The following is a 24,800-nucleotide window of genomic DNA, read 5'->3' as shown; positions in this document are numbered from 1 at the left end:
TGCCAAATACCTCCCGGAAGTGTGTGATGGTTGGTTGCAATACTCGCCATAGCGCATTTACCAGCTCTTGGAAAGGTTCCGGTTTGCTCATCCTCTGTATGGTCTGATCTTCTGTAACAAACGGACTCAGGGACAGAAGGTAAAATATGAACAGGTAGTTTATTAAAAGCAGGTATGTAAATGACTTTGATAGACATTGTAGGATCACTGGGGAAACAGGAGTCGGGTAGTCAAAGAGGTTAGTATTAGGTTTGGTAAGAGAGTCAATGCTTGTAGCAGGATACAGGAGAGGTTCCGTATAGTAGCTATGAGATCAGACAACAGTGACTGAGGTGTGCGCTTATGTGGTGGTGAGCTGATGAGGTAATTGTAAACAGATGCTTCTGATTAGTATTCAAGTAAGGTGGTGTGTTGTGATTGGCTGGGTGGTGAGCCTGACCGACTTGTCAAGTCACCTTTATTTATATAGCACTTTAAACAAAATACATTGCATCAAAGCAACTGAACAACATTCATTAGTAAAACAGTGTGTCAATAATGCAAAATGACCGTTAAAGGCAGTTCGTCATTGAATTCAGTGATGTCATCTCAATTCGGTTTAAATGGTGTCTGTGCAATAATTTGCAATCAAGTCAACAATATCAAGGGCTCATTCAAATACTGAGGTGCTAAACCATTCAGGGCTTTATAAATAATAAGCAATATTTTAAAATTTATATGATGTTGCAAGTGCAGTGTTGACAGGACCGGGCTAATATGGTCATACTTCCTGGTTCTAGTAAGAACTCTTGCTGCTGCAATTTGGACTAGCTGTAGTTTGTTAACTAAGCGTGCAGCACAACCACCCAATAAAGCATTACAATAATCTACCCTTGAGGTCATAAATGCATGGATTAACATTTCTGCATTTGACATTGAGAGCATAGGCCGTAATTTAGATATATTTTTGAGATGGAAAAATGCAGTTTTACAAATGCTAGAAACGTGGCTTTCTAAGGAAAGATTGCGATCAAATAGCACACCTAGGTTCCTAACTGATGACGAAGAATTGACAAAGAAGCCATAAATTCTTAGACAGTGTTCTAGGTTATTACATGCAGAGTTTTTAGGTCCTATAATTAACACCTATTTTTTCAGAATTTAGCAGTAAGAAATTACTCGTCATCCAGTTTTTTATATCGACTATGCATTCAATTAGTTTTTCAAATTGGTGCGTTAAACCGGGCCGCGATGAAATATAGAGCTGAGTATCATCAGCATAACAGTGAAAGCTAACACCATGTTTCCTGATGATATCTCCCAAGGGTAACATATAGACCGTGAAGAGTAGCGGCCCTAGTACTGAGCCTTGAGGTACTCCATACTGCACTTGTTATCGATATGATACCTCTTCATTCACTGCTACGAATTGATGGCGGTCATATAAGTACGATTTAAACCATGCTAATGCACTTCCATTAATGCCAACAAAGTGTTCAAGTCTATGCAAAAGAATGATGTGGTCAATTATGTCAAACGCAGCACTAAGATCGAATAGAACTACTAGAGAGATACATCCACGATCAGATGATAAGAGCAGGTTATTTGTAACTCTAAGGAGAGCAGTCTCAGTGCTATGATACGGTCTAAATCCTGACTGGAAATCCTCACATATACCATTTTTCTCTAAGAAGGAATATAATTGTGAGGATACTACCTTTTCTAGTATCTTGGACAGAAAAGGGAGATTCGAGATTGGTCTATAATTAACTAGTTCTTTAGGATCAAGTTGTGTTTTTTTGATGAGAGGCTTAATAACAGCCAGTTTGAAGGTTTTGGGGACATATCCTAATGACAATGAGGAATTAATAATAGTCAGAAGAGGATCTATGACTTCTGGAAGCACCTCTTTTAGGAGCTTAGATGGACTAGGGTCTAACATACATGTTGTTGGTTTAGATGATTTAACACGTTTATACAATTCTTCCTCTCCTATAGTAGAGAATGAGTGGAACTGTTCCTCAGGGGATCTATAGTGCACTTAAAATGCTAAAAAAGAGAGAGTCCATAGTTTCTGTTACATCATCAAGTTGTTCTGAGGTTTCAATCACTGACCTCACATCTGAACCCAATTTCCCATAACCCCTTGCCATGCAGAGCTGTCACTGCCCCCAGCTGCCACTCCTGTCACTATGGTGAACCATGCTCTCCTCAAACCACACAACATGTGGAGTTAATTACTGACTGAATTCTCAGCAGGCAAACACTAAATGAATACACACAATATCTGACTCTTTCTTTATCTGTTATTGTCAATAACAATTGTCAATGTATATATATATATATATATATATATGAATATATATATATATATATATATATATATATATATATTTTTTTTTTAAGAGCAGTTCAGTTGTTCAGCAGTTCAGTTTGGGTGGCGGTGTGTGTGTGTGGGGGGGGGGGGGTCTGTATTTGAAATCTTAAATTTGATTCAATGTATCCTTAAAATAAAATTAAAAGTTATGCTCTATCTGTCAGTAAAAGTATATTTTTTTTTACTGTAATGATCTAAAAGTTTAAGTCTATGGGTATGACATTTCACTGGAATAAATGTTAAAATACAAACTTCTAAAGTGTAGACAAAACATATGTGTTAACATAAAATCACATAACCAGAAAGAGACTTTACACACACAAAAATGAATAAATAAAATAAATAATAAAAATATATAAAAATTAATAAAAAAATAAAATAAATACATTTAAAAATAAATAATAATAATAATAATATTAAATAAAATAAAATGGTCACATATACTGTAACTACCTTGGATCTGAATGACTTTCTTGTATGGAACTCTTTAACACCTTTAAACATGGTATATTCATTTGTGTTTATGCAAAAGACATTAAAATGGTACAACCTATGGGACAACAGTCATTATTACAGTTTAGCTGCCAAGTATATTTAAATGCAGAATGCCATGATTCACTAATCACAATCATATATTCCAGAGAGCTATTTAATAAGTAAATATATAAGAAAAAGCACCATATATAAGTTAGCTTTTAGAACGTATTATAAATACGTTATTCAATAAGTGTTAAATGAAATGGAGTTCGCAATGCTAATATACTGAGGATATATACAAAAATGCTTCACTTCACACTGACACACACACACACACACACACACACACACACACACACACACACACACACACACACACTTTAACAGCAGAAGGGCATCATGATCTTGATCACATCTAGCTGCCAAATAATGAAGTGCTGACCATTCACTCAAGAGCAGAGAGCAACGGTGTGTGTGTGTGTGTGTGTTTGTGTGTGGCTCAAAGCAGAGCAGGATGGACAGAATGTTGGAAGAAAGGCAGAGATTCCTGTGGAGAGGTGTCAGGCCCAGACACAGGTGAGATCTGGCTCAGGTAGTGTTCTCATTTCCTCATCCCTGTCTGCGGCCCACACCCCCATAGAGAGACATCCTGAGACACAGCTGTTCACAGGTGGTCTTCTGAAATTAGGCAAATTTCTCTTTCCATGTTTGGATTTTTTAGTGTAATGGAAATGTATGTGCAATTTGATATTTAAACAGGCAAATTTAATTTGCACTTTTGATCAATAATTAAAAGAAAGGGGAAAAAAGTGCCATTGGGAAACATTTTACATCACTGATGCCAATATGTATGTGCAATTTGATATTTAAACAGGCAAATTTAATTAGCACTTTTGATCAATAATTAAAAGAAAGAAAGAAAAAAAGGGCCATTGGGCACACATTTTACATCACTGATGCCAATGGGTTTTTGATGGTCGTATCGAAGACTGCAGTGCAGCACATTTCAAACACTGTCAAATTTTGATCAAATTAATGCAATTAAACTCATAACCATAGCACCTATTGTAGTACAATATGTGGCATATGGTGAATTCAGTAAACAGGAATTTAAAAACTTTTTTAGTATTGTTATAGTACTGTTACTGATTTGTAACAGTACTCGTGACAGTAAAGAAGGCATCAATAGTCTTTTTTTTTTTTTTGGTGGGGGGAGGGGTGGTCCTGAAGAAACTGAATTCATGGTGACAAAGTTGTGCAACAAGAATTTAATACAGTATGATGGCTGAAAACATTGAAATGGAGACATTTTACTCATGTAAACACCTACCGTATGTGAGTTCATAATTTGTGCTTTCCATTGAAGTATGTGAATGATAAAAATAGCCACAATTCTCAGCAAATAATCAAAATAATTAAATTTGCATGTAAACAGGAGTGAAGAGATTTGCCATGACATTGACCTTAGTCATAAGTTATAGTCTCAGCCTCTGACTTCACACCCACGGACCTTTGGCTGAACCTTTGCGAGCTCTGCTGCAAGGAATAGTCTCAGAGTCTTTTAAATGGTACACAAAAGGCAGGTAATAGATCACAACATTTTGACAATCTTCAAAAGCATTTTATAGCGCTTCTGGTTCCTGTCTGAATGGTTTGCTGAATGAACTCCATGTAGCGCTGTCTTTCTGTTGTAATCTCTACATTTTACAATCACTGTCTAGTTTTAATATAGCATCACTCTCTAGTTTTAATGTTATAATAATAACTTATTTGACATAATTCGCTTTTTAATCTAAAAAGCTAGCGCAGTGCGCTATTTAGTATTTCTTTAGCCTGTTAGCTTGTCATTTGCAACTACCGATTCTTTTCTCTCTCTGTTTCTTTTCTCTCTCGCTCTGTTTTTCACAAGTTCATCAAACAAAATTTTGTGGTAAGTAGGAATCATCCAGCAATCGCGATGAGTAATGGCTGCTTCTCCTCTTATTGGGTGCTTCTCAAATGGAAGGCTGCATCCTACAGAGGCTTCATATATTGGCTGCCTTGTCATCCAACGTCGCTGAAGGCCATTTCAATTGGAAGGATCCTTGGGAGGCAGCCTTTGTTTTGCATCCTTCATTCAACTGAATTTGAAGGATGCATGGTATGTATCCTCCACGACCTTCAGTCACTCACAATCCTTTGTACTCATTCCATTTCATGAAAATAAACTGATGAAAAACGAGTCAGTACTGAGCTTGTCTGAATTTATTATGAAATGTAAGACAAAAAAAAATGTTTTCAGGCATGAAAGGATAGATGTTATCTTTTTTTTGGTGTAAATTACTTATTAAACGCAAAACTGACGATAATTTAAGCAACGGGGAGACAAAATGACTGTGATTCATTTTACTGCATTAATAGAAAGCAAAATAAAATTAATATTAAAGTTAATATTAAGTTTGCGGATGACATGACTGTGGTGGGTCTCATTAGCAACAAAGATGTGACAAACTACAGGAGTGAGGTGAGCCGCCTGGCCGGGTGGTGCAATGACAACAATCTCTCTCTGAATGTGGAGAAGATGAAGAAGATTGTTGTTGACTTCAGGAGAGCACTCAGCATGTTCCTCTGACTATCAACGGTGCAACTGTGGAGAGAGTGAGCAGCACCAAGTTCCTGGGTGTGCATATCACAGAGGACCTCTCCTGGACTGACAACACCACAGCACTGGCCAAGAAATCACAGCAGCCTGTCTACTTCCTCCGCAAACTGAGAAGAGCCAGAGACCCGCCCCCCCATCATGGACACCTTCTACTGAGGCACCATAGAGAGCATTCTGATGAGCTGCATCACTGTGGTATGGCGCCTGCAACACGTCCTGCCGATAGACTCTGCAACGCATAGTGAGAGCAGCTGAGAAGATCATTGGTGTCTCTTTCCCCTCCCTCCAGGACATATATGGAACCCGTCTCACCCGTAAAGCCCTCTGCATTGCAGGTGATCCCACTCACCCATCACACAGCTTCTTCAGTGTGCTGCCATCAGGGAGGAGACCAGCAGACTGAAGGACAGCTTCATCCTTTATCCATCCATCCATTTTTCCAAACTAATTTTTATTCAGAGTTTTTATGCTGTGACAGTGAGGGTGGGAACATATGTAACGTACTCCACGCTGGCTTCTCCTGTCTCCTCTTGAATCCTCCCTGGCTCCTGCTTCCATCTGGTCCACCCTGGACTCTGTTTGCAGTCATCCTCCAGGGTCTCCTTCCTCCACCCGAACCTCCTCCTGGGCATGTTGTCTGGGAATGGGGCGAACTGTCACAACCCTGGTCTGTCCATGTGTGTTTCCCTCACCATGACCCAGTTTCTCCCTTGTGTTATTGTATGATTTAGTTCATGGATTGTCTCGTCAATTACCCTCATTTTTAGTGTATATATAGTGTGGTCTGTTCCTGATTTCCTTTGTCTAGTGTAAACGTCTGTACTACTGAATGTGCTCTGTGTGTGTTCCTGCCTGCCCTTTGTTACCCCTATTTGGATCATTAAAGACTGTGATTCGTGAGTTTCCTGCGTCTCCGCACCTTTCGCTCTTGCAAATACTGAGGCTGAACAATAATGATAATTTTCCATGAAGTGGACATTTATTTATGTGAGTCATTGAAACGAAGTGTGCTTTGTTGTATTTACGTAACTAGGAGACTATTTATTCATGTTTATCATGTGACTGTATAACTATATTAGTCCATAACTGCTAGCGTGTTTATTCACTCGAGCAGCGATAGCAATTCATGTGTCCAAGCTCATCTGCCATATTGGTTTCTTAATATGACAGACACACACTGTCAGTTTAAATCAAGACCCATCTTTTTAACCTGGCATTCAGATAACACACAATCACTTTTCTTTAATTCAAATCTGTTAAAAGGTTATTAGTAGAGCTGTAGTCAAGTCCAGCTTTGTCGAGTCCAAGTCAAATCCAAGTCCAGGACTAGTCGAGACCGAGTCCAAAGAGGTTCGAGTCCAAGTCAAGTCAAGTCCAAGTCCAAAAGTTTCGAGTCCAAGTCAAGACCGAGTCCAAATGAGAGAAAAAAGGGTTCTCTTCAAGACCACATACTTAACTACTGATAATGTATGTGATGCGAGAGACAGCATATCTCCTATTCTAAGAAAATAATTTTACATTTTTATTTGTAATGATCAAGAAGCATGTGCAAAGTAACAACTCTGTAGGACAGGGGTCTCCAAACTAGGTCCTGGAGGGCCAATGTCCTGAAAAGTTTAGCTCCAACTGGCCTTAACACACCTATCTGGAAGATTCTAGTGTGTCTAATAAGAGCTTGATTAGCTGGTTCAAGTGTGTATAATTAGGGTTGAAGCTAACAGGGGCGTTACACAAGATATTAGAAGTTACACAAGACATAGGACTGCCTATGCATAGGCAGTCCTGATGGGCCCCATGTCCCCCACCCATGAAAATATCCAGGTAAAATAAAATATATTTCAGATTCATACTTTTCAAGGGCCCTCTCTTCCTTTGGGGCCCTGGTAATCAGTACTGGTGTCCGACCCTGGGAGCTAAACTATAAATGACACTGGCCCTCTAGAACAGAGTTTGGAGCTGTAAGGTCAAATTATTTTTATGTACTTTATTTTAATTTGATTAACTTAATAATGCTGCTTTTGCTGACATTATGTCTGTGGTCCAAAATTAAAATGACTGATGCCTTGGCACAGTGCACACACACATGCAAATAGAGATACAGATATGACAAATGCGCGCGACAAGGCTTGCACATCTTTTCAGTTGCAAAATCATGCAAATCTGGTTTTGTTTTAAAGAAGAAATTTTTTATTTTATTTTTTTGCTGGACTCGGTCGAGACCAACGAGAACACTTGGCCATGTTGGTGGAAAAGGAGTTAAAGCGGTGAGCTCAAGAAAGGCAAAAGGGACATCAAACCTTGATTTGGGGAAATTATTATTATTATTTTATCATCATAATCACCATCACCACATTTTGAAATATTTATTTTGCTTTATTGTCTCTTTTTTTTTTTTACAAACATCATCTCCTCAAAGAAAGCACCCAGACACTCATATTTTAGTCCTGTCATACATATCTAGAAATTTGAAAAACATAAAAGAGATGGCTTTAGTGATATTATTTCAAATGGAGTTAATAAATGTGGATGAAAATAATCCTGTAAGCCTGTCCTGTGTAATTCATAGGCCTGCACGGCTGAGATAAATGTATCATCATACACACCTCAAAAATCCAACCAATCACACATACAGACACACAAGCCAATCCAAGCTGGGGTCACCCTCTGGAGAGTAAAAGTGAGTAAAAGAGAGAGAGAGAGAGAGAGAGAGAGAGAGAGAGAGAGAGAGAGAGAGAGAGAGAGAGAGAGAGAGAATGAGAGAAGATGAGATCTGTGTGGGTCATAGAGGCAACTAAATAATTCAGGGCACATTTTCCAGGCTGGTGGTGGAGTCTTGTTAGCACCGAATGTATGGAGTCAAAATAGGGCCGTATATATCTGCAAAATAAAACAATGTTTTGCAAAAAAAAAAAAATGTTTTGCAAAAAAAAAATATGTTTTGCAAATAAAAATAGAGTATTGAGAAAAAAAATGCTTTTTTGCAAGTAAAAAATATAATTGCAAAAGAAAAGTTAACCACTGGGAGAAAAAAATAAAGTTTAGCAAAGTAAAGCTTCAGCAGCATTGACTTTGCAACACATATTTCCCTTTGCGCCGCTCCTTTAAATCCGCGTTTCAGTCATCCGTGCCTCTGCGGCGCAAGTTTTCCTTTGCGCTTCATTTTTCTATGTGCCTCGCTTTGTGTCCCTGATTTGACGTGGGGGAGGGGTCAAGAGGTTGGGGTGTGTCTCAGAGCCGTTAGGGTGTGTACAAGGGATGAAGGGAAGGCGCGTCCTTCTTGTTACGTCATCAGCGCGAGCCCCAGACCGAGTGGATCGATCGAAATGGCAGAGCAGAGACATGCGGGTGATGGATCACAGGTATGTATTATTGATCGCTTTCTTCAAGTTCACTAGATAGACTGATAACTATATGTAACTATGTGTATCAGCGCGTTTGCTCAAGTTAAGTAAGTTAGAGATCAATTAATGTGGCGATTAGCTAATCGCCGACGCAACGTTAAGTGTGTCGGCGGCTGTACATTTCTCTCAATATGCACACCTTTCACGTTGTTTTATAATTAATTAATAAATAATAATTATTATTCTCCACGCCCTAGTTGTATTATGGACTATAAGCGATGCCAAAGGTGTTTCTCAAAATATACTGTAAATTGAAAACAAATGCCTTGTATGTGCAAACATAATTTGAAATAAACCTCTTTCTGATTCCGAACAAGTTGATTTATATACAGTAGGTCACATCCCTATAGACTATGTTTAAAAGCTGTGATGTTTATATGATACATTGTTAATGCACTTGTTCTAGATCAGTTGTGTGAAACTCAATTCCTGGAGGGCCACAGCTCTGCACAGTTTAGCTCAAACCAGCTCCATCCCACACCTGTTTGGAGGTTTCTAGTAATCCTGAAGATCTTGATTAGCTGAATCAGATGTGTTTGATTAGGGTTTGAGCTAAACTGTGCAGAGCTGCAGCCCTGCAGGAACTGAGTATAAAACCCCTTATCTAGATAATCCTATATGATTTTGTCATGACATATTTAACAGAGAGAATATTCAGATGTCTGTACAGCTGCACAGAATTTAATAGGTCTTCTGACCCAAAGCCTTGGTCAGATTCAGTCAGCTCAGGGTCAGCAGCAGCAGCCACAACAACGACAGCAGCCTCCTGCTATTTCTCAGCCTCGAATAGAGCAGGATATGGCCAGGTTGCCGCATCCACATCTAATTATTTTAACAATTGTCTTTTGAATGTTTAATATTATAATTAACATTGTTTTATTATTTGTAGATCTTTTCCTGGGATGTTTAAAAAATCAAAGAAGAAAACTCCAAATCCACAAATACATGTGAAAGCCACACCTTGGAAACCATTTGCTGTTTCCATATATTTAATGAGCAGCAACACTGACACCTCACCCACACCTTCTGAAGAGCTTGAACTACTCCAGGCCGGACTAGGAAAACGGGTGATTACAATTTCATCCAATGTGAACCATTCGGATGTAAGTTCATTTTATAGTACAATCTAATTTGTTAGTTTGTGTTATCTGATTTTAGAGCAGGATTATTTCTATATCACCCTGCGAATAATATATAATTAACTGCTTCAAAGTAATATTCCACTTTCAAAACATGCTGAGATGAATGAACATAATTTGCTTAGGCTAAACATAGTAAAATGTGAATTAGTATGTATAAAAATGACAAACAAATGCACGTAAAATTTTCAATGTGATAAAGATTTAGTTTTTACTTTGTGTGGTTGTTTGAGAACCCTTGTTCTGTTTCATGTTTATTTCAGTTATGCAAGCTCCTTGAAGCTGAATTTCCAAAGATGAAGTCACTTACTGGAGGGTGGTTACTTTATAAGGCACCAGGTATGCTGTACTGTCTACCAGAACAGACACAAACATGAATATCTGAGTAGAGTATACTGTAGTGTAAGTAATTTCCATAGGTAGTTATTAATTGAACATTTCCCCGGGCATTCTAACCTTAAATCCCAGGCTACATCCTTTTTTAATAATAGTACACAGGGAAGTGTTAATAGAATATGGGAAGCACTGTTTTTTGACATCGTTTTAACTACAGTATAAAGCCCAATTATATAGTAAAGACCTTTTATTGCTGGATTTGTTAATGTGTTTTTAAATTATCAGGTGGGAATGGAAGAAGAAAGCTTACTGTTGTCCCTCCAGACTCAGAGGGTTATACAGGCAGCCTTCTCAAAATGGCTACCCCCGCTGGAAGAACAGCACTGTATATGGTCCCTCTTCAAGATGAGTTATGTCTTGATCCACTGCCATTCTCAGCAGAAGAGTTTGCGAAGATGCCAAAGGTTGAGTGTCGTACTTGTAAAACCACAATGCCACTACCAGTTTTGTACTTGCATGTTAAATCTTGTGGTGGCTGCACACAGTCAGCTAATGATGAGGTATGTTGTTTACACAACATTTACACAAATGTTGTTTTTCAGTTAAGTTTTCTTTTAGGCAGAATATATATCTCGTTTTGTCATTTCAGACTACTGAAGATGATGATGATGATGTAAAAGTAGTTGGTGAGATTACCAGAGCAGTTACCCCTACAGCCCCAGCTTCTACACCTACACCCACCACTTCAATACAAACTTGTTCTCCTACACCCACCACAAGTTTTGAGGTGAGGTTTTAATTTTAATATAAGTGCATAAGGACCGGTGCAGTTAGTAAAATTAATTAGATGCCATGTTAAGATTTTATTACTAACGGTAATGGTATTTTCTTTGTAGTGCCTTATTGTCAAGCACTTTTGATTAATTGATTGTAATTATACTGTCTCTCATTGGTACATAAAGACCATTTTGCAAGAGGTAAATAACACTGGTTGAGAAGAATGCCCTATTTTTATAGTTTTAAAACACTACACAAATGTTAGAAGTCAATACAATTTACTAAACATTTAGAACTGAATCAGAATGTTTTTTGTAAAGTTAAAAAAACTGAAACAGCGAGTGCTTGTTTAGATCTTGCAAAATACTTGGTGTCCAAAGTATTTAAAGTGACCAATTAAACAAATTGGATTTTGGAAATAACCAATTGTGTTTTAATTGGGATTTTATTGTATAATACTTAATCAGTTGTCCTTTTGCCATTATAGGATGAGGGACAGTGTCCCATTTGTTTAGACACATTTTCACAGACAGAGTTGCCCATGCATGCAAGTGTTTGTGGAGATAGGTAATTTTTAATGATTTGAAAAGTTATTTCATTTACAGACATTTAATAAGGTATGTATTAAAAACATGTTTTAGGTATTATAAGTGTATATAACATGTTTTAAATGTTCTAAGAAGTCAATCTAACCATTGGGTATATACTCAGTATATTACAGACACTGGATTATGAGAGCAGTCCTCCGTGTGGCACACCAGTACAGCAACACCAAGGCCCAGACATGAAATGGTACAGTCTATTTATTACATTTTAACAACCCTGAGACATCTGAATTCTTTACTAATCTTTTTATCCTGTTTTTATAGTCCAGATGATGTATTGCGTTTGTTGGCAAGAAGGGTAGATGACAGCAAGGATTTCAAGATCTGTGTTTCTCGAACTGACTTCTATCAAAGAGCTATGGTGCAGTGGCAAAGACAAAAGAGAGGAACCCCGGGCAATACTTTGCGTGTAACATTTTTGGGGGAAGCAGGTGTTGACACAGGTGCCATTCGTAAGGAATTTCTTTCAGGCAAGTTAGGTTCACAATCACATTATTAGGTTTTTAAATTCATCGTAACAATTTAAAGTTTAGAAAAACAATAAACAGTTACCACATGTGTCATTATGAGATTTGGTATGTTTTAATGTGCTTATAATTGTACAATGTAGTAAATAACATTCTTTTTTAACATGTACATTTGTATATTTGTTTGTAGATTTGATTGGTGAGATTGAGAAACACCTCTTTGAGCATAGAGGACACCAGAGAGGGAAGAGCCCCATCTACTCCCTAAGTAATCTGGAGAATGGATTTTTTAAGTTAGTAATATTTTACATTATAGTAACATGTCAGTTGTCATTTTTGCATACAACTAAATATTACTTTGTATTTTTTCTTTCAGGACTGCTGGAGAAGTGTTTTCGGTTAGTCTCGCTCAGGGTGGGCCTGCCCCCCGTTTCTTGAGGCCGTGGTGCTTTGATTATCTCTCATCTGGAGACTTGGATGAATCAACTCTCACTATAGATGATGTGGATGATGCTGAACTTTATAATTTGATTAAAAAGGTAGTAATTTTTTTCCAAATAAAATCTGATTTCATAAAAGCTTTATTTCTACGCAAGCACACCATTTTACGTGTTTGTGTTTTCAGGTGGAGGAAGAAGAAACCGATCTCTCTGCATGGAATGATCAAATAATTAACTGTGGTTTTACTGGGGCCATTAAACCTGAGAACAAAGAGGCCATAATAAGGTCAGAAAAAGTGTTATAACTTCTTTACATTTGAAACCTTGCAAACGGTTTTAATTTTGCTGCCTACCAGATATACTGATTAGCCACAACACTGTCTATATTATGCTAGAATTTCCTGGTTCTTTTTTCAGATCAATTGTGCTGCATGCAACTCTACGTTTGTTCCCTTTGTTGAAGCAAATCTGAAAAGGTCTTGAAGTCTACAATTTCGTGGACATCCTGGAAAACCATTCAGGACTTTGCCACCAGTTCTTTGTCCCTGATGTGGATGATGATGATAAGGTATCACTAACTGGAATAACATTTTTGCCTATATCTTGTATTTCATTTTAGAAATGGTTTTATTTTAGGAATATTATATATAGGAAAATTATTATTTGCTAAGTTGAAAAATAGTCAAACACTTTGTTCCTTACAAAAAATAATAGTAGAAAATGGATTGCTCTTAATACCTCAGTAATGGTTTCCTGTAGCTTATTGGTTAGATAACAGTGCTAGCATAGCCCAAGGGCTTGGGTTCGATCTCAGGGATTGCACATACTTAAAACAAATGTTATTATAGTAATAAAGTAGCTTTGGATAAAAGTCAAATGCATATGTGTATATGTACCTGAAAATTGATCCCCCCCCCCCACAGGCTGATGCAGACTTCATCATGCAGAACATTCTTCCGAAAATGTCGGAGAAGGGATCAGTACGAGAGACTTATGAAACAGCTATAATCAACTTTCTGCAAGACTTTCTCCAAGAAATTGAAAGCTGTGGTATGTATGAACTGACAGTTGATTTAGTATAAATATTGTTAAAAAAAACTGCAGATTACACAAATTAATGTTAAAATGTAATTGATCTAATTCAGACAATACCAACCCTAGAGATAACAAGTTCTTTTGCTTGTAGAGGATAACCCTGACGGAGACATCCTGCCCTTAACTGTCCCCGGTGTTATGCAATGGCTCACTGGCCAGGGACACAAACCTCTTCTAATGTCAGAACTTAAAGAATTCAAAATTTCTCTTCATTTTGACCATGAGTGTATGCAGAGGATGCCAGAACATAAAATATGCTTCCCAGTTGTAAGTGCCTGTGCCAGAAAAATTACATTTCCCACAGTACACATGGGTGACTACAGTTCTTTTAAATCAGTCATGTTGCAAGCCATTCAGTTTGATGACGGTTTTAACAGAATTTAAAATGCTGCTTAATGTATGGAATTGTACATGTTCAGGAAAAAAACCTTTTATACATTGGTAAATGTTCTTATGGTTTTGAAATTTACTGTGTATGTGTAGAGAACACAACGTGTTACATATTGTAAAATTTTATATCTTAATGCATGTGTTAAGAGAACACAAGTTGTTATACAAGTCTTTTTCTGCTTTAAATATAGCCAATACAAAAAATAAAACAAGCATGCAATGTCAACTTGTTTGTTTTTTATTGAATTGGATGTTAATTTGCTTCTAAATGGATCATTTCGTCACTAGTCATTTCAATGATTGATTTAGTGTCAATTAAGAATGAAGCAGAACAAAATTCAAAACTTCTAAATACTTGTCTCTTCCATAGTTTTGAGAGTGTGAGGTTGGGTTAAAAAAAGTTTGAATTTGGGCCTTAAGTTCTTCAGTTAAGGGGCATTCGACTGGAGGAACTACAATTCCTGTCCACGGCTGGTCAGAGATACTGTCTGTGTCCCAGTCAGAGTCGTCGTCTTGTGCAATCTGTTAAAAGTTGGTAATAGGTTATGGACATTGGGGCAATATCTTGCTTGAAAACATTACATACATTAAAAGACACAAATTCTTAAAATACCTCAGATTGGACTGGAGGAGGGACAGGGTTTTGCAGGAGTCCAATTTCCCACAACTGGTCTGGGCTTCTATTACTCTCTGTGCGGAGAGGATGGTTATTCCACCCACTAGTAAAGGAGTCAAGGCTGGCCTGGAGACGAGGCAGGAACACAAACTGACAGCAAAAGAGGTGAAGGCTGTTGGTTGGCTCTAGTAATCCTTCCTCTTCAAGGCTGTGCAAAACATCATAATAGATGTTTGTAACTGCCATCCATATGTCACGCCAAAGGCGCTCAATGCTAAAAATGGAAGAGAAAACAGTGTGTAATGTTGAACACAAGTCATCATTCTTAGAAACAGAACACTTTAACATTCATATCAAGCTTTAACTAATTTATCTAGCTGCTTACCGCTGGTTATGCACGCTTTTTCCTGAGATGTAGCTTCCCCTGCCACAACCACGCACAGAAAACATACATCTGGCAATCTCTACATTTTCAACTCCTTGGTCTCCTCGAACTCTAAATGCAAAAAAATTAAATATGACAAGGTATTTTAGAAAAGAAACCTAACAGTATTTAAAAAACGTATGTTAACCATGTTTAAACAAGCAGGGATTCATTTAAATTTAGCTTACGCTTTTATCCAAAGTGACATTCACGTTACTGGAGGTAGCAAAGCATTCATACACACTCATGATGTAAGTTGTCTTACCTCAATGGAAACCCATGTCTCTCCACTGACTGAAGGAAGAAACCGAGGGCAGTGGATGCCTTGTTATCGGTTGCAGGTCCAAGGTACATGATCTGAGAGACAAAGTAAAGTTAGACTTATGCATTCCATCAGAAATTTGATTTGTACAAAATTTATAGGCCAACAATGCATTAAAGAAAGAGAAAAATACCTTTCTGGAGTACCCATCAATGGCACCGAATATCACAAGGCCATATCTGATAAAAGATAATCTGTTATTACCAGTTGAAATGCGTATGTAAACTCTAGAGAGAAACTCACATGCATAATAAGTCATTTTTAAGGATTAAAAATATAAAAAAAAATCTTGGGCATTACTTATATTCCTTAATACATTTTCAAAGAATTTAAATAGAATTAGAAAACTCAGAAACTCAAAAATAATGACTTCACATAATGTAATGTGATCACAATATGTGATATTTTCACAGAAAGGGTCACATACTTTAATCAGTAGCATTACAACAATGGCTTGACACGCATGACATACCTTATCAGCTTATGGTTTGTGTCTATGTGAACAACATGAAGAGGGCCCTTGACTGAATAAGTCCTTCTGACTACACATCTCAATTGTGTAATTCTTGCTAGTATTCCAGCAGAGTCCACTCGATGCATGGAATCCCAAACTCTTGTCCATGGCACACGATGACCCAAGGCTTGTAAGTGTCCCTTCATCATTCTATGGCCTAGGTGTGGACTTTTAGCTTTGATTGACCTCACTAGGTTGTCAAGTTCTTCATCTGTGATTTTACTGTAGGTGTCCTTTAGAGAAATGCCATACTCAGTGAGGCGACGTTTGATTGTCCTTGTTGACACACCAAGAAGCTCGGCAATACATGGAACAGATAGCTGCATATTAACTAGGTACTGAAGATGTTCTCTGGAAATAATAAACTTTGGGGGCCCCTTAACTCCAAATTCCACTTCAAGGGCAGTAACAGGTTCATTGTTATTGTCAATATGCCTATCCACTGTGTTTTTCAAGGTTGACAGTTCACCAAGGAGTTCCTCTGGGACTGAAATTTGATCATAGACTGATGAAATGAAGAGAAGCTCATGACTGCATAAAAACTGCAAATAATCTAAATCTAGGGGTAGGCGACTCATTGTATCCTGCAGTTTGGATAGCAGTCTTTCCATGATCATCCTTCCCAGCTGGTGACTTGTGGCATCATTAGGTCCATGGACCTAAAGATAAGAATTTATTTGATTAAATGTATAAAAAATGATTTACAAATTGATATGCGAGTCAGCTAAAGTTAAAACACCCTTAGGAGTTTGGCTGGTGTGTGCGTGTTGAGTTCTGTGCATGCATCTGTGTGTGTTTTGTGCACGATTGTTTCTTATTTGAGTGTTTTCATGATTCTGATCAGTAGGAAGTGCTGCTCTATGTAAAAGCAGTTCGAGTTTGAATCACTTATAACGTGCATTTGAAAAAGCAACACCAGTCGAACATCCTCTCCATTATTATTAATATACTTTATTATCATGAAAATACCTGAGAAGGTTTTAGGAATATTGATAAAATGATGTCCATATGCATTTCCTATAATTAGTTATGTGTGTTATTGTCTTCCTCTACTGCGCTTATTTTGAGTTTTCGCATGAGAGTGACCTCTAGCTTTCGGGTGCAACAGTATTTTACCTATTTCACCCACAAGCTGTTCATAAATCATGTACAATATAATGTCTGTTAATCGTGGCAGCCTTATTTGTGCTGACGCCTAGGTAAAGGTTGCAGCAGTTACTCTTAAAGGAGAACTCCGGTCAATTTTAACATTGAGCTAATTTTTTTGTCAATTTGGAGTGCTGTCAGTACAGAGAACAACGACAAAAATCGGTGTTGCCAACACCGTGTTATCCTCTTTTTAAAATTTGCACCCTGTTGACTTCAATGGGACAATATTTAAACCTGCTTCTAGCCTCTTAACATCCTTGATGTGTCATTACAATTGCACAGGTCATGTGAGTGATTCCTTCAGAGTGAATCTGACTGCAGTAGATGTGAAAGAAATGGATAAAAATGATGTTATTTAAGCCAGCGCATCCTGATTTCGGTTGAAGTCCAAAGTAGTCGATTGTCGAGTTCACGCGCATAGGTTTAGTTACCAATGATCACGTGCGTGAACTCGGCAATCGACTACTTTGGACTTCAACCGAAATCAGGATGCGCTGGCTTAAATAACATCATTTCTATCCATTTCTTTCACATCTACTGCAGTCAGATTAAAAAGAGGATAACACGGTGTTGGCAACACCGATTTCTGTTGTTGTTCTTTGTACTGACATCACTCCAAATTGACAAAAAAATGAGCTCAATGTTAAAATTGACCGGAGTTCTCCTTTAACGTCTCAGGTCAAAGAACTACGGGTCACATGACAACAGAAACGTATGTCTGAATACTATATTGTGCCTTTTTTGCGGATTACATTTAAAGATTTCAGATGCAAAAAGCCTCTACAGGCCCATAAAAAAATGAGATTATGATGTTCAGTGAAAGCTCTCCACACATAGAGCTATGTGTTACTCAAATAATTTTACTTCAAAACCCCGCTAATACCACGCTCTGGCCGGCCTGAAGTATCTGTTATTAATAATATAGGAGTCTAATAATAATAAGAAGAAAGCGATCAATAATACATACCTGTGATCCATCACCCGCATGTCTCTGCTCTGCCATTTCGATCGATCCACTCGGTCTGGGGCTCGCGCTGATGACGGTAACAAGAAGGACGCGCCTTCCCTTCATCCCTTGTACACACCCTAACGGCTCTGAGACACACCCCAACCTCTTGACCCCTCCCCCACGTCAAATCAGGGACACAAAGCGAGGCACATAGAAAAATGAAGCGCAAAGGAAAACTTGCGCCGCAGAGGCACGGATGACTGAAACGCGGATTTAAAGGAGCGGCGCAAAGGGAAATATGTGTTGCAAAGTCAATGCTGCTGAAGTTTTACTTTGCTAAACTTTATTTTTTTCTCCCAGTGGTTAACTTTTCTTTTGCAATTATATTTTTTACTTGCAAAAAAGCATTTTTTTTTCTCAATACTCTATTTTTATTTGTAAAACATATTTTTTTTTTGCAAAACATTTTTTTTTTTTGCAAAACATTGTTTTATTTTGCAGATATATATGGCCCTATTTTGACTCCATACGAATGAAGCTTTATATCATTCATCCCTGCAGCTTTGTGTATCGGAAACATCTGAAGGTGAAGAGCTCAAACCTGATTACAAGCTCATCTGGAGACAAGATCGAGAGTGCAAACAGGAGAGCAGATGCTTACCATATGTTTAATGTGCTGAGTGGCACTCGGCAATCATCTAGAGCTCTTTTTGTACCAGAAAACTGTTCCACACACCATTTACATCCTCAGGAGGTATTTAGATATATAATGTATATTTTTAGAATGGCATACTATGTCTTATTTTTGTGGTATGCAATATGTATATTTTACGTAAAATGTGATCTTTTATTAGCAATCATAAACCCAGCCGACACATGACCGACCCTCAACGTTGAAATATGGTTGAAATAAGATCAGTTGTGGTTTCAACGTTGAAACAACATTGATTCAACATTTAAAGCTGAATGGTTGAAAAACTTCCGGTACATGACCAACCTTCAATGTTGAAATATGGTTGAAATAATGACGTTATTGTTTCAATGTTGAAACAACTTTGATTCAATGTTTAAAGCTGAACGTTGAAAAACTTCTGGCACATGGCCAACCTTCAACATTGAAATAAGGTCAGCTGTTTTAACTTTCAAACAACATTGAAAATGTTTATCCCTTATGCGTTGTTGGGGACGTTTTCGTCCACTAGGGGGTAAAGTTGAGTCTTATTTTTGCCACAACTTTGTCTGTGTTTAGTTTATGGAATGATTTTTGGTGACAAATCTTATTTTGACTCATATTTTGGGAAAATGCTTTGAATTTTTTCAAAAACTCAATGGTACACTGTGGGGAAATTCACTACCCTTTTGGTATGTTCGTGGATGAAAACATCCACTAAATTAAACTGCTGTAAAAATGTATCAGATAAATATTTTTTTCTATTTTTTTTCATAAATCTATTAAATCAGCCTCAATCCTGATCAAAACTACCGAATGTTAAAAAAAATTCAAGATTTTAACTCTTTAATTACCAAGTTCATAAATGATGTCACTGATTTGGGGAAAAAAAACACACAAAATGACATATTTTCAATATAAAAAGTGATTGTGGATTGGATATTTTTTTAACTTTTATCACAGTCTTGGGCATGTCAAAGATTAGTAACAAGATTGGCTTTGATGCATTGTTAGTTTTTGTGCAGCATTAGATTTAAATTTTTTCTCCCTCATTTGTTGTTGGTGTCTGTTTTTGCCCCATTGACTTCCATTATAACGACATTTTTTGATCGCAAAGCCATGACACCATATAACCATGCATTCTTGATTGTTTGTGGTTTTCCCTTTTGGGAAGAGGTAAAAAAAAAAATATTTTTTACAGTTGATCACTAGGTGGGACCATTAACCCTTTAGATAGGCCTGTGCAAAAAAAGGCTTAGTTTCTGGCTTGTATATGAAGTTATATGGAGTATAATAGCAAATTATAGTGTGTGTGTGTGTGTGTGTGAGACAGAGAGAGAGAGAGAGAGAGAGAGAGAGAGAGAAAGAGAGGGTGTGAGAGAGACCTTTGTCCACAAGGGTTAATGCTAAATGGTTGAAAAGGTTAATAAACTTTTAAATTATTTATATTAAATTATTATTATTATGATAATTATTATTATAAGATTATTATTATTATTTTAATAGCATTTTACAATATTTTAATCATGATACCTATCCTAAAGTCTAAAGGTATATGTTAGCATCATTAGCAACAATAAAACTAAATACATTTTGCAGCTTTATCACGCTGAAACGATTCCTATTGGTAGTTTTATTTTATTACTTTGATCATGATTGGTTAAGCTGGCTGTCATTCAGGAAACTGGACCATGAATCGTTTCGCGCCTTCTGAATTTGGCGCCGTTCCTCTCTCTAGAAATATGGCACATAGTCTTAGAGTTTATACTTGATTAACTGGGGCCCAGGTCAGGAAGCAGACCGACTGGCTAAACCGACCGTCTGCTAGCTTTCTCACGTCACAGAGGTCAGTTTATTCTCAACACATAGACTCTCTCACCTAGATATCACACTATAGAGACTGTGTCTGTTCCCCGAACTAGAAAATACAAAAAATGTCCAAACCAATTTAAGAGTAACGATTTAATTGAGGTTCAGCAAATAAAAAACAGATGTAATATGGATAAACAAATGATAAAGCTTGGCTTATTGAAAATCAGATCCCTTTCTACGAAAGCACTTTTTGTAAATAATATGATCACTGATCATAATCTAGATGTGCTCTGTTTGACAGAAACTTGGCTAAAACCTGATGAATACATTATTTTAAATGAGTTAACAATTTATAATGTTTTCAGGATCTCTCAGAGGGCAGACTTCAAGTCGTTTGAAGTAATGGTGCTTCATATAACATTAATGATAAATCCACTGTGATGTTTGTACTGGCTACTGTATACAGGCCACCAGGGCACCATACAGACTTTATTAAAGAGTTTGCTGATTTTACATCTGAGTTAGTTCTGTCTGCAGATAAAGTTTTTTTAAGTTGGTGATTTGAATATCCATGTTTATAATGAAAAAGATGCATTGGCATCAGTATTTATAGACATTCTGAACTCTATTGGGGTTAGACAACCCGTCTTGGGACCCACTCATTGTCGAAATTAAACTTTAGATTTAACAGTCACATGGAATTGATGTTGATAGTGTTGAAATTATGCAGCCAAGTGATGATATCTCAGATCATTATTTAGTTTTGTGCAAACTTAATATAGCCCAATTTGTAAATTCTACTTCTTGTTACAAGTATGGTAGAACCATCATTTCTACCACAAAAGACTGCTTTGTAAGTAATCTTCTTGATGTATCCGAATTCCTTAGCAAAAAAACCACAGGAATTATTTTAAATTTCAAACCTCAATATGAAAATCAGAAGGTTAAACACTGCATATTAACCCTGCACAAGTTTACATGCACGCCCCCCACCATAATGCAAGTTATTGGTAAAAATGAGAAACCAAGATATTATATATAAGGCAAAAGCAATCACATTTAGTTACAAAAGTGATGTCCATTCATGCCCCCCAACTACAATTCCTGCCGCTGTGGTGAGCACAAGGTAGGAGCAGCTGTTCTACACAAGTTTTTGCAGAGCCTCAATGGTGTATTTCATGTGCTTGAGGTAGTGAATGTTCACCGCATACAGACCCATTATGAGTCCAAATGCCTTGGGGACATGGGAGATGTCAGTGATGACAGGATGTCCAAATGAGAGCAATGTTGGTTTTTCCTTGGGATGCACGATCAGAATTTCTTTCACAACATCCTTAATTTCACCGGATGGCTGGGAAAACACAAAATATAACATTACTTATTAAATTTATAACAACTGAACACACATATGTACGTACACTATTAAAGTTGTGTGTTTTGTTAAAAGGACAGCTACCAATACATGAAAATTGTCATTCACCCTCAAGTGGAAGATATGTTGAAAAATGTTTGTAACCAAACATGAGTCAAAAGTAAATGTTGCTCGTCAACTGTTTCTGTTACAAACATTCAAAATAACTTCCTTTATTAATCCCTTTGTGGTCAAAGACAGCGACGGCCACAGATTAATACTGTTTCTCTTTCACAGCACGTTAAACATTACTCTCTTATTTGATCTGGACAAACTGTGCATCAATTGAAAGGTTAAAGAGTCTAGCTTTGATAATGTTTTGATAAAACATTGTTGCAGTGACAGTTATTCAGTAATTTATGTCAGGAGTGCAAAATAATAAATCCGTATTATGGCAAATTTTGAATAGAAATTCACCACTCATTCATATTCAGTCACGTATGCAGCGGTTTATTTGTGTTCACATAGTCTCACTAAACAGTGTCAATAAGGATTTATAGACCAAAGATGCATATCCACAGATATATATGGATATATTTACTGATGTTTACTTCGTATTTCTTCAGACAGATTCATCATTTCTATTAATTTTCCACTGATTTACGCGATCTGATGATAAATAGCCTCTCCCAGTGATCTGTGTGTGCGCAGTCCTGTGTGCTCGTGCTGTGACCCAGACAGACTCTGATTGGTCCTTTGCCTTGTCAATCTTAGAAACTCATAACCGGACAGTGTCACTTCGTGTCACATCGTTCATGTTCACTTCCTGGTTGATATCTGCGCACAACAACACTTATACACCTCTGTACCCACGAAATATCTGAATAATAAACCCACAATTACTAAAGTAAAGCTTGGTATGAGATTTACTTGAGATCTGGGACGTTTTTATAGTCCCTTTGCACGTGACGTCACCCTCTACGTGAATTGTGAACGCCATGACGGACGGCAGAAGAGCTATGCTGTAGGACGGACGGCAAGCCAAACGAGTTTGTGTTCGTTCGTGTAATAAAATGTTTTTTTTTTTTTTACTTGTAAGCACAGTGCAGTGTAAATGGTCAAACTGTGTATTTACAATGTTAAAGTGGCTGACAACAATAAATATTCTTATTAGGAATAAAACTGCGTCGTTTTTTAACTGTGCAGAGCAGTAACGTTAGCTGAATAGTTAGCCCTACTACGCTACTGTAATTTTAATATTGTTCATTGTGGTGGTACTTGGACAGCCAAATATTTCTGAGGTCGTACTTGGTAAAAAAGTTATAGATCAACTGCATTAGAAAGTTGCATTGGCACACCCAGTGAACAACGGTAACTTTAGTGGGTAGCCACGAATGACCAGGTCCTCTAAAAACAGGTTACTTGTTATATAAATCTTTACTTAAGTAAAGAATAGATATTAATACAAAAGAAACCCTAGATTGACATCTGACCTTTGCCATTATAAGGTACCTCCCCCCGCCGTGAGCGTAGCATCACGTACCTGTCACCCAGCCAGCTACAAAGAACTGGTAAGCATCTAGACTTTTAAAAGCTTTGACATCAGCACCAGTGTATGGGGATACCCCGTTTACCACATAGTGGTACAGATCTTGTGGAATGAAGTCGGGTAGACTCTGCGATTTAATGAGGTCTGTGAAAATGGAGGAAAAAGGTAAGGATCGGTATCCAATCCTGCGATCTCCAACTTCTCCAAATACCGTTCTTTGTGAGCACTTACCAGATGCCCTACCTTGACCGATAACGGCACGACAGCTTGTTCAATAGAAGAAGCCATAAAGTTTAGTGTTATTTATTTTAAACTGATTGAAACTTCCTGCTCGTCCACTACTATTTAGCTTGTGCTTCCGGTGATTCTGCCGTCCGTCATGGCATTGTCACATGGTCGTAGTTACATGTTTGCAAAGGGTCTATAGAAAATATTGAAAATGTACATCTGAAATGCTAACTTGTGCAGCAATGTGAAAGGCTATTGTGATGGTTTCAGAGATTAATTCATTATCTCTGAGTTGCAGGTGATTGGCTGAAGTGAGTGGTTGTTGTACACCTGAACGTAATTAGGACTCTCTATAAGAGACTGGGACAGAGAGGAGAGCAAGTGGGGCCTGAGTTTTTGCTGTTCGTTGGACTCTTGTCGGCTCGGAGAACTCATGAGATGTGAAGGATTTGGGAGATCACCGCCACCCTTTGATCCATCTCCTCTGGGATGGTTGGACTGCTGACTTTCATATACATTTGCACTCATCTACTGACATAATGATTATCATTTACACTGATTCTTAATGGTGTTCTGTCATACGGATTAATAAATCCATTTATTAAATCAGCTGTGGTGTGTGGTGACTCCCTTATTTTGTTGCGACTCAGAAGAGATCGTAACAAATTGGGGCTCATCCTAAAACAAAATGACATCATAGGATGAAATTTGGTTCATATTTGGTATGATTTCGATTGGAGAAAGATAAATAAAATCTTGAGCTTTCGGTATGCACGTTGTTTTGAGACGCATATATCGATATTTTGTATTTAAACCATCTTGTTAGTTCGAAATTAGTCATTAAAGGTAATTGCATTTTTCGTTTTCTTTTCAGGTGATATATTGGACCTTTTTTTCTGTTAGGAATTAGCAATGCTTTGCGTTGGTTTATTATTTTACTTTTGGGGCGAAGTACACCGCCGTGGTTTTGGATTGCGCTGTTTGTTAAATTTTTAAACCATCGGTATCTTGGTGTTTAAAGTCGCTTTGCTCTTGAAAGTTGCATGAAGACTAGGCTAGGTTAGTTTAGTGGGTTGGTATGTGGGCAAAGTG

At 37.5% G+C, this 24,800-nt stretch overlaps 2 protein-coding genes and 1 long non-coding RNA gene across 5 annotated transcripts in view; 2 read left to right on the top strand and 1 right to left on the bottom strand.

Annotated features, from left to right (window-relative positions):
- The window catches only part of LOC132155939 (uncharacterized), a 316,158-nt gene that overhangs the window by 275,707 nt on the left and 15,651 nt on the right, over positions 1–24,800 (top strand). The window lies entirely within an intron of this gene.
- LOC132155932 (uncharacterized) lies at positions 8,717–14,353 on the top strand. 3 transcript variants are annotated; one of them, XM_059564715.1, is made up of 15 exons: positions 8,782–8,833; positions 9,521–9,681; positions 9,765–9,978; positions 10,278–10,353; positions 10,636–10,910; positions 11,000–11,137; positions 11,615–11,694; positions 11,839–11,919; positions 11,997–12,202; positions 12,390–12,492; positions 12,576–12,738; positions 12,825–12,925; positions 13,103–13,207; positions 13,563–13,689; positions 13,826–14,353. In XM_059564715.1, exons 1-14 carry the CDS (start codon positions 8,798–8,800, stop codon positions 13,645–13,647), a joined length of 1,824 nt encoding a protein of 607 aa, XP_059420698.1. In that variant the 5' UTR covers positions 8,782–8,797; the 3' UTR covers positions 13,648–13,689; positions 13,826–14,353. The 3 variants fall into 3 exon arrangements, 2 of the variants coding, with proteins under 2 accessions (XP_059420699.1, XP_059420698.1); XM_059564716.1 differs by lacking the exon at positions 9,521–9,681 and having other exon boundaries at positions 8,717–8,833; XR_009437360.1 differs by lacking the exon at positions 13,826–14,353 and having other exon boundaries at positions 13,057–13,207; positions 13,563–13,614.
- On the bottom strand, positions 14,440–18,170 carry LOC132155933 (uncharacterized). The gene is made up of 7 exons (XM_059564717.1): positions 18,117–18,170; positions 15,959–16,659; positions 15,620–15,665; positions 15,430–15,521; positions 15,126–15,236; positions 14,738–15,014; positions 14,440–14,646 (listed from the first exon to the last, which is right to left on the bottom strand). Exons 1-7 carry the CDS (start codon positions 18,150–18,152, stop codon positions 14,440–14,442), a joined length of 1,470 nt encoding a protein of 489 aa, XP_059420700.1. The 5' UTR covers positions 18,153–18,170.

Source organism: Carassius carassius, chromosome 13 (genome assembly GCF_963082965.1).
Source record: "Carassius carassius chromosome 13, fCarCar2.1, whole genome shotgun sequence".
NCBI lineage: Eukaryota > Metazoa > Chordata > Actinopteri > Cypriniformes > Cyprinidae > Carassius > Carassius carassius.
Note: the sequence above shows the minus strand (reverse complement) of the source record. Positions and strands in the feature narration are given on the sequence as shown.